Source organism: Dipteris shenzhenensis, chromosome 7 (genome assembly GCF_047967505.1).
Source record: "Dipteris shenzhenensis isolate YYH24624 ecotype China chromosome 7, Dip_SZ_1.0, whole genome shotgun sequence".
In the NCBI taxonomy this organism is placed as follows: domain Eukaryota; kingdom Viridiplantae; phylum Streptophyta; class Polypodiopsida; order Gleicheniales; family Dipteridaceae; genus Dipteris; species Dipteris shenzhenensis.
Genome location: NC_141602.1, coordinates 2170508 through 2181118, shown reverse-complemented (window position 1 = coordinate 2181118; position 10611 = coordinate 2170508). Strand labels below are relative to the sequence as shown.

The 10611-nt window shown below is 45.4% G+C and overlaps 1 protein-coding gene across 1 annotated transcript; it reads right to left on the bottom strand.

Moving 5' to 3' along the window:
- Positions 1-4184: 4184 nt before the first annotated feature.
- Positions 4185-6308, bottom strand: LOC147899808 (pentatricopeptide repeat-containing protein DOT4, chloroplastic-like). The gene is made up of 3 exons (XM_087377087.1): positions 5180-6308; positions 4805-5095; positions 4185-4732 (listed from the first exon to the last, which is right to left on the bottom strand). Exons 1-3 carry the CDS (start codon positions 6306-6308, stop codon positions 4185-4187), a joined length of 1968 nt encoding a protein of 655 aa, XP_087233213.1.
- Positions 6309-10611: the final 4303 nt, after the last annotated feature.

The window sequence follows — 10611 nt, the reverse complement described above, 5'->3', positions numbered from 1 at the left end:
AGTTATTCAAAGGGGACTAAGGAGGAGCTCCACCCAAGTGCAGGGGTGCATGTGACATTTTTATAGCAATCGCATGAGGATGAGGCCTTGTGGTAATGCAACCAACAATGCTCTTGCACAAACAACCCCTTCGACAACTCTAAGGGTAAAGGCAAGCCGCAGTCCAGAATAATAAGAGCAACAGTTGACCTAATTGAACTAATACAAGTCCAAAACATTAAGAGCAACAATTGACCTAATTGAGCTAATGCAAGTCTAAAAGATTAATTGCTTCATCTGTTTCGATCCTCATCGTGTCAAGGACTATCCCACAAAATAGTCCTTGCAACCCATGACCAAGAGTCATGCCAAAGACCCCTATCAAGACCATGACATCCTTCCAATTGTTTGGTGCTATAGCAAACTCGCAGGAGATAGGTGGGTTGTTGTATGTGACCACCTTCATCAATGGAAGGCCAACATAGGTGCTGGATGACATAGGAGTCACCCACATTGTTATGACCTCAAAAAAGGCCAAAGAGTTTGAAGTACGGGTGGAGGCAAGCATTGGAAGGACCATGATGCTTGCTAATGCTAAAGGTGTGATGGTAGCACACGTGGCACACATTGCGGCAATCACCGTGGATGAAAGCCAATTGTTTGGCTGAATTGAATATGATCCCCATGGATGACTTAAAAAAGTGATACTTGGGTTAATGCAAATTGGTCTTTTTCCATGAGGAGAAATAGCATCTAGTAAGCACACCTAAGTAGCCCCATATACTACTGCTTGCTAGCAGTACAACTCAAGAGAGCAGTCCAAAAGGCACACAGTGTGTGCCTGGTGGTGATCCAAAAGAGGCCTGAAGATTTGGATGATCAGTCCTTACAACTAGCTATTTGGTTTGCTAAGGTAGCCCATACATGTGATGCCAAATTCATTGCCATGAGCGTTGCCTCCGAAACATGGCATTGATCACCAAACTAACGTGTACATGAGGATGGAGCCACCAACATAGGGAAGAAAATGTAGAGCTCAAAAGGCAGTTCATGGAGTTACTGGATGCAAGGTTTATGTAGCCTTCCAAGTCCCCTTATGGTGCCCTGGTTTTGTTTGTAAAGGAAAAGATGGCAACCTAAGGCTACCAAGTTTACCATGAAAAATCAGTGTCCCTTGTAGAACATGAGGAAATTGTTTGACAGCTTGTGCATGCAAAGTGGTTCATGAAGACCAGCACCTACTCTGGCTTCTACGAGATCTAGATAGCCACTGAGGATGAGGAGAAGACCTTGCATTCCTTAACAACTTCTGGTCATGTATCTTGGTAACATATTTGTGTATTCCAATACACTTGAGGACCATGTAAAGCATCTACGGAAGTTACTGAGATACTTCAGGAGATCAAGCTTTACTTCAAAGAGTAGACGCGCACCTTGGCGATGTGGATGGTACATTGTCTTGGGTTCAAGGTGAATGAGGGGAAGCTACTGATGGATGAGGCAAAGGTCAAGGCAATTGTCGAGTAGCCAACTGTGTCAGTCCATTTGAAGTGAGGAGCTTCAATGGACTTGCCTCTTTAAAGAACCTTCATCAACAAGTATGCATAAAAGATGGCCCCACTCACAAACCTTACCCCCAGCGTGCAGCCCTGGCGATTGGTGTAAAAAAGCTTTTGATGACTTGAGGACTGCTGTGAGCTCAGGATTGGTCCTAGCTCTATCGACTCTGAATGCCCCGTTTCAGGTGCATACAGATGCGATTGAATGTACCAATTGGCCGTGTCTTGGTGCAATCGGGTCACCCAGTCTGATCACCCAATGGCATATGAGAGCCAGAAGCTACTCAATCGTGAGACCCATTACCCGACCCATGAGAAAGATATGACAGCCTTAGTGCATATTGTGCGCACCTGGAAGTGGCCACTTCAACGTCTTTACAGATAATGCCACAACCTCTTACTATGTACATCCGGTCTTTCATGTTTCTATACCCAAAAACACACCGAAGGAACTGTGTCTGGATCAGCCCCAACATAGGCCAGCCTTGGTCTTTAATTGAGGTGCAGATAAAGACCTTGAGCAGATTTTGCATTATTGGGTCTGGTGCAACCTATTTGGCCTGAGTCAAACGTACATTGGCACTAATCAGCCAGTGAAAATTCATGGCAGAAAGCGGCAAGCCCTATGGAGGTTTGAAGAGATAGGTAACAGGTCACTAACAATACACACCCATTCACACGACGAGGTGGGATTGAAAAGGGGGGGGGGGGTAATGAGCTGCTCATCGGCAAGGGCTGATGAACTATTCACTGGCTGACCCTCGCGGATTCACTTGGTCTCCAACACATCGCCCATGGGATGCGACCTCATGAGACAGCCCGAGGTTACACACAAGACTGTTTGGTCTTTTGGTCACCTTGACATCCCAATGGACTGAGCACTCCCTGCCTCAGCTCGCAACCTGACTGGTAGCCCTTACCACCACTAGATGATGTGGTAGCCTGACAGCCCACTGTATACGTGGCAGCCCAACAACCCCCAGATAATGTGACAGTGCAACAGCCCATCAGACGATGTGGCGACCCAACAGCCTCCGAAAAGTGCGTGGTAGCTTGACAACCTCTAGACGATGTTGCAGCCCGACAGCCAACCGAATGACATGGCAACCCATTGACTAGTTTGTCAAAGACGTTCCTATGTAGGTCAGCTAATTTGAAGGTACCTTGATCAAAACCCTCAAGTAGCCCTTTGGATGACATGACAGCCCAACAGCTCGAGGTTGCAAGCAAGCCTGTTTGTCCCTCAGCAGATGGATGGCTGGCTTGAGGTCCTACCGGATTGTGTGGCCTCCCTGTTTGGTGACTTTGAGGCCACGATGGACAGGAGCACTCCCTACCTCAGTTGGCAGCCCGCCCAACTGGTAGCCCAACCCACTAGATGTTATGGTAGCCCAACAGCCCACCATATGCCATGGCAGCCCAACAAGCCCAGATAATGTGACAGTGCAACAACCCATTGGATGATCTGGCAACCCAACAGCCTCCAAATGGAGTGGTGGCTTGACAACCTCTAGATAATGTGGCAGCCCAACAGCCCTTTGGATGAGGTGACAGCCCAATTCACTGGATCAAGTAGCAGCCCCGCGGATGACATGGCAGTCCCAGCAGCCCGATGGATCTATGGGCATTGCAGTAACATATGGATCCATGGATATGCCACCCATGCGCCACAAGATGAGAATGGCGTCCGTACTTGGTCATCTTGCTCAGCTATGCAACAGAGATTGGCCACAGGTGGACCCACAACCATATCGAGGCTTTGCTGACTGTGTGTCCATTTGATGTACCTGTCAGTATCTTTATGTGGTGCTCCAAATGAGGTGCCTAGGTGACAGCCATGTGTCAGTGTATGCTCTTGGACATAAGGCACTTTCTTTCTTTCATCGTAAGACAAAACGAGGGAGAAGATAGCTGATGGAACTGTGTAAAATCCTTCGTAAATGGCTGAGTACAACGTTGGCTTTTCTCTCCCTATGTAAGGTGGCTCCTCCGTCCAAACCAGACACTAACCCGAGGGAGCCTCTGCTCAACCGCAAGCGACTAAAGCTCAAGGACCCACACCCAAGCGGGCATGGCAGAGCAATAACCCAAACACCAAAGGCTTATGCTTAACAAAAACTGTTGTGGCAGCTTACCTCGAACTACAAAGGATTCGAGCTCCCCCAAATGCATGAGCCTGGCCCTCAAACAGTATGCTGTTGCTGTGAAGACTAGGGCCACTGCCAAGTCTTCAAGGTTCCGAGGGGAACCATCACTATTCGTTGACGGGTTGCTATGAAGAGCTCAAGGAGTGGAGTGCAAAGAGGTTTGCCACGAAGCAGGGGTAGGTGAATGAAACCCACCCTCTCCCCTGCCCTTCTTTTCCCCCAAATGTTGCGCGCTTTTACTTTCCGGTCACGAATGCCGTTGTGCCAAACCATTGTGTAAGGATGCAGGTTCTCTACAGGCTCTCTCTTTCAGGGTGCATTGTGTTCATCGCCTACTTTCCCCTTTCTCTGGCCTCTGTCCAAAAAACCCATGTTCTTTTCTGATAGACACTCCCACCACAGGTCCACACCACTCAAGGGAAGTAAACCCAAGCTGTACGCAGGTTGGGGACAGCTGTGTCACTCAAGAAAATTCATGCAGCATAGTATTGACCTTGGTTCAATAGCAACCTAAAACTTTCTTGATGCCATTATCAATCATTGCAATTCTCAGCTTCCCTACATCATCCGACCTACCAGCATCAGCAAGGATATCTGCTAGCAAAACATATGATGAAGCATTTTCGGGATCTAGCTCAAAAATAGAATTGGCAGCACGCAAAGCCCGTTCCACGTCACTGTGAATTCTGCATGATGAAAGCAACCGCCACCATGCCTGTGCCACATGTTCAACTGGCATGCTGGTAATTAGGTGCTCTGCCTCTTGCAATAATCCTGCTCGCCCCAAAAGATCAATCATGCACACACAATGCTCTATCAAAGGGGTTATGCCATGATCTCTATTCATAGAGACAAAGTATTGCCTCCCATCAGCAATCAGACCTGTATGACTGCATGCCGTGAGAACACATATGAAGGTTGTCTTGTCTGGCTTTACGCCTTTGGCCTGCATTTCACCAAACAATAGTAGGGCCTCCTGGCCATGCCCATTCTGGGCACACGCTGCCATCATGGCATTCCAGGGGATGACATCTTGCGGTGGCATCTCTGCAAAAACAGCCCTTGCATCATCTAAACTCCCACACTTGCCATACATATTGACGACAGCATTCCACATACTTTTGTCAGACTCCCACCCATTGCCAGTAACAGCAGCATGGATCTCTCGACCCTCTTCTAGGGCTGCTATACCAGCACAAGCATCCAATAGACAGAGGACAGTGATCTTGTTTGGCTTGACGCCATTTGCCTGCATTTGACCAAACAGTTGGAAGGCATCTTTGCCATGCCCATTCTGTGTAGAAGCTTTGATCATGGCACTCCAAGAGACAACATTCCGTGATGGCATCTCTGCAAACACAGCCCTTGCATCATCCAGACCTCCACAATTGCCATACAAATTGATGAGCGCTGTCCCCACCACAACATTTGACTCCCATCCATTACCACATACAGTTGCATGGATCTCTCGGCCCTCTTCTAGGGCTGCCACACTGGCAGACACATCCAACACGCAGATGAAGGTGATCAAGTTTGGTTTGAAGCCTTCTGCCTGCATCTCACAAAAGAGTTGTATGACCTCCTTGACATGCCCATAGTGGGCACACAATGCCATCATAGCATTCCAAGAGACCACATTCCGCACTGGCATCTCCACAAAGAGGGCCCTTGCATCATCCAAGCTCCCACACTTGCCATACATATTGACGAGGGCTGTCCCCACAACTACGTCCAACTCCCATCCATTGCCAGCAATAGTAGCATGGATCTCACGACCCTGTTCTATGGCTGCCACAATGGCACATCCATCCAAAATGCAGACAAAGGTAATCATGTCAGGCGTAATGCCTTCGACCTGCATTTGATCAAACAATTCCAGGGCCTCCTTGCCGTGCTCATTCTGGGAACAAGCTGCCATGATGGCATTCCAGGAGGCCACATTCCGCAGTGGCATCTCTGCAAAAACAGCCCTTGCATTATCCATGCTCCTGCCCTTGCCATACATATTGACAAGGGCATTCCATACAACTACATCCACCTCCAATCCATTGCCAACAATAATAGCATGGATGTCTTGACCCTCTTCTAGGGCTGCCACAGCTGCACACGCATGCAAAACACAGGCCAAGGTGATCTTGTCTGGCTCCAACCCTTCGGCCTGCATTGCACAGAATAGTTTTAAGGCCTCCTTCCAATGGCCGTTCTGGGCGCATGCAGTGATCATTATAGTCCAAGAGTACAAATTCCGATTGAGTGTTTTGTCGAAAACAGCCCGTGCATAATCCAGGCTCCCACATTTGCTATACATTTGGACAAGAAGGTTCCTCAGAAACCTGTTGCCCGCATAGCCACCCCTGATTATGTGTTCATGCACACGTTGACCTTCAGACATGGCTTTGGCAATGGTGCAACGCCTCAAAAGCGATGCATAAGTAGGGCCATCCGTCTTTGTACCGAGCTGATTGTGGATCTCCTGATTCAAGCTTTCAGGCCCGCAGTCTTCATGATGGTGCCCATCTAGCTTATGTCTATGATAAGCCTTGCTGCTTCCTAGCTCGCTTAGCTCCGCTTCTGCAAGATTCACCCGCTTGGACGTCCATCCACGGTGTAGCTTGATGGCCATCCACCTCAACGAGAGGAGAGGCAACCATCCTAGCACCTTGCCCTTGTGTTTAGCAACGCCTACACTCGTAGCCCAAAAGGAGGGCCAGGCCATGAGCTTGTAGGCGTGCAACATCCCTGTATGATTGCTTGCGACGGAGGAATGACGCCATACAGTTCACGTTAATAAGAAAGCAAGAGCCGCAATGAAAACAAAGGTGGATGCATGCACGAAAGCACTAAACGCTTTGAGGACTCGCAAGATCCATTAGGCTTTCCCAAGGTTCTATAGTTATTTGCATGCTCTCACACTGACTTCAAAGTCGCTCTCGTTATTTTTCCTTGAAGGTTTTACGAATGATACTTGCAAAGTTTTGATGTCGACTTTTTGGGTTTTTTTTTGCTTTATTTTTTTAAACAGATCCAGTAGACAACAATCTCTTTAGGTAGGCATAAAGCCCGTTTGGCAGGCATAAAGCCCATTTCAACAGGGAAATGGATTTTTTTCCATGGCAAACGGCTTTTTGGATATCAATTTTTTTTCCAGGCAACAACTTCAGCAGTTAACAGGCAAATCGGCTTTAGCACCTTGCTCACAAACAAACACGCGAGACCTGGATGAGCGACTGGAAAGCTTGAAGTGACTTGAAGACTTGTAGTTGGAGGAAGCCAAGACAATCATTCTAGAGAGAGCTCAAGCATGGAGGGAGAGTAGAGCCCCTGAATTGATTTATAGCCATGTTGGAGGGGGGGGGGTGGGTTAAAAAGCACACACAAGCTAAAAGATAAAAAGCCAAGAGCCACACACAAGCTAAAAGTTGAAAAGCCAATAGCCATCTAAAAGTAGGTTTGGAAATTCCTAATAAAAATTCCTAAAAAACTAAGAATAATCACAAAACTTGCACTCAACTCAATCCTAAAGCACTATCTGTAGGAGAGCTAGTGTTAATAAATCAACCTTCGTTTTTGAAAGGCACTATAACGAAAATGCAAATCAATAAGAGAGGGCTCTACATAAGAAGTACGGTAGGAACCATGGATTGCTATTTCGAGGGGGACTTAAAAGCAGTCATGACATGGTGGGAAAAAGGTTTTCGTGGGAAAAGTTAATTTCCCATGGTGAATATCGTATTGTTTGGTAGAAATGCGCACTTATGTCATTTTCAAACTTCAAATGCTTCACAATTTCCTTTTTCCCATAAATCCCCCAAGCATGCCACCTTGGCATTCAATTTCCCATTTCCCACAAAACTACCATAACGTCATAAGGCCTTTACTTCCCTCGTATTTCCCATCCTTGACATAACTCCCTACGGAACCATAACAAAGTTTCATGCAGTGTAGGGCACACATTTTAATAATCACATTCTTTAGGGATGACAATGTTCTTCACTCCGACATTTAAGTTAGCCTTTGTCGACATATTCATGTTATCATCAAGCACTTGTCTCGATGATCATGTTCTTGTTTCACCCATGACATGTGCATGAAGAAGATCGATAAAAAATATGCACCAAAAAAGAGTTCATGCAACTACCTTCATTCAATTTGAGATGGTTAGCTATAGTCAGTGTCTCATATGCTCCATTCTATCATTCTTTTGCTTAGTGCTTAAGGTAAATACATCGCTATCAATTGGCAAGTGTCACATGGATGTAAAGCGAATATGAGTGCCATGGCGGTTATTAAAGAGGGGTGGTGGGGAAGTTAGTGGGTTCCTTAATGTTACCTCAAAGGATGGGGCGAGGTAGCATCGGCTATATTAATGTGCATTCATCTCCATGGCTATATGTTTGTGTTCACAATTGCGAACTCTGAGAGAGAGAGAGAGAGAGAGAGAGAGAGAGAGAGAGTACACACATATAGCTAACTATAAACTATATTACGAAAAAAAACTAGAGAGAGATAGAGTACACACATATAGCTAACTATAAACTATATTACGAAAAAAAAACTATAAACTACATTAGAAAAGGAGATGTGTGGTATACTTTGGATAAGGGATGTTTCTTTGATGCTTCCTTTGGTCCACTTGGTCCTATTGAGATACAATTATGTGAAGTGCATTTCATCTTATGCTTTAGCTAAAGAAACATGGCACCCACGCTCATTGGGCCACATGTTAGTTGTGGGGTCCTAATCCCACTGCCTAGCCACCCACGAGAGAGCCCGATCCCCCAAAATGGATCCATCAATACAAGCTTCCTCTCCTCTGAAACCATTATATGGCTTCCACCCATGAGTACCCAATTTGTATGTGGGATATCTCATTTGGACCCTGTCCATGTGGTAATCTCACATATGGCTTGCCACACCATATGTTTCAACACCCCTCCTCAAGCCATATTTGGTCTATGAGTGATGTCCATAAGGTGACCCCTCCTCAAGCTTTGCAACACAGGCACATGTCACACTACAGGTTCTTTGATACACACCCCATCTTGCACTGCCTTGTGTACATGGGGACAACCCACATGTCATGTCCACCTCTGCACCCTTGTCTACATACATGGTCTTTCTTAGCATTTGCCACATCATCAATTCTCCTTGTGATGTCCATGTGTCTGCTTGTCCACTATTGGTTAAGCCTATGGTTCATTATCTATCGTCGCAGCATATGTGATTGGCTAATTGTTTGTGAGAGCTTCTCTACTCACGGGTCTGCACCATGTAGTCTCTTTGCCACTACTTTGATTGTCATGTTAGATCTCTTCTCTCCCTACCTATTAACTGTTTGCATTAACCATTACTCTACACAAACACGGTATTAGATAAAGTGGGACAAAAGTTGCATTTTGGGAATTTCGAAATTGGGTGGATTTCATTAAAATTGGGAAAGGCTTCATTAAATTTGGGAAAATTTCCATTGATTGTGGGAATTTTACCAATATTGAATAAGCTAATATTTGGAATTCCAATGATTATGAAAAACTTCATTGGTTGTGAAACAGTTCATTGCGTATAAAAATCGGAACAAAGCATTTGTGGCAGAGTTTGAAAATCATGTATTTGGTGGTGTTAATAAACACCGTCTAGGGACAACATGTATATTTTACTTGAGGTGTTAATAAACACCAGTTGGTGGTGTTAACAAACACCATGCATAGTGAGTTCCACTAGAAACAAAGCAGTTGTTGGTGAAGGTCAGCTTCTGAAAATTGTCATATTAATAATATGCAAATACCCATTGACAAGATAACAACAATTGAGAAACAGCACATGAGAACACACCTTACAATGGAAGTTTGGGAGATTAAGAGGGAGAAAATCGACACCATTTTCTATGCTCTGATACCAAGCAAGCTCTCCTATGCTTTGATACATACGCTCTGTGGAATCTTGATCTTCTTGGGTCTATTTATGGATTTTGATGTCCATGACCAGACAATTGCATCAATACACTCCCATACCTGTGGATCCAACCTATTTTACTTGTTCCAGCAATCAACATAGGCATCTGCATCATTGAGCCCCTTTCTCTTAACTGATGGTGCCCAATACTGAATTAATAATTTCTTGAAATTAGGAGAAGCAGCATCCATCTCGGCACTTGATATGGCAACCCCAAGCCATATGGGGTATATAGGATCTGATGGCCTCACCAAGACGAAGTCACCTTGCTTAACATCCACCATTGGTCTAAACTCTTCCCTCGGCTTACCTTTTAGAGGCCCACAATAGTGATCATTCCATTCCTCATAGCCTTGGAAATCATTAATGCAAGCATCTATATCATCCTCCTCATCAGGAGATTGTGTTCTTGGCCAAAACTCTGTGTACACTCCTATCTCTGAGATGTTTTCCTGTTCGAGCTCACCGATCATGGTTTTCCAATAGTCTATCACTGGCCTAATGTAGGACTCATAGGATGCATTCTTTCCACTTGCACATTTCTCCCAAAACTTAATGTAATCCTTTATCCCTGATATTACTTGCAAGTGATCTCTCACAAATGCAGCCATTGGCAGTATATCCGGACAACCTGTTGGCAACAATGATCGACCCTCACTATCTTTCTTCCATAGCTCGATTCCCCCTTCAATGGGCATCCAATTCGGTGATTTTGAATGCACCTTGTACTGCATCATTGGTATGTCACCTTGCATGTAAAATCGAAATTGTAATGGCTTTGCATGTCCAACTAGCATTTCTTGCCCATCACATAGGTAGCCATCTACATAATCCTTGAAGTTAGGAACCCATGTAAGAACAAATGGTGCCGGTGAAGATGATGTACATTTTTTGAATGTATCCATCAGATGCGGGAAAGTGAATGTTTGTCCCACCCGCAAGCTCTCAGAAAACCTGCTGAACATTGCATCAAT

Coding starts and splice junctions, on each gene's coding strand:
- LOC147899808 (XM_087377087.1), bottom strand. CDS start 6,308: ATGGCCATCAAGCTACACCGTGGATGGACGTCCAAGCGGGTGAATCTT. Junction 5,096..5,179: donor CGTGTTGGATGTGTCTGCCA/GTGTGGCAGCCC, acceptor TGGTGGGGACAG/CGCTCATCAATTTGTATGGC. Junction 4,733..4,804: donor TGGGTGGGAGTCTGACAAAA/GTATGTGGAATG, acceptor CTGTTTTTGCAG/AGATGCCACCGCAAGATGTC.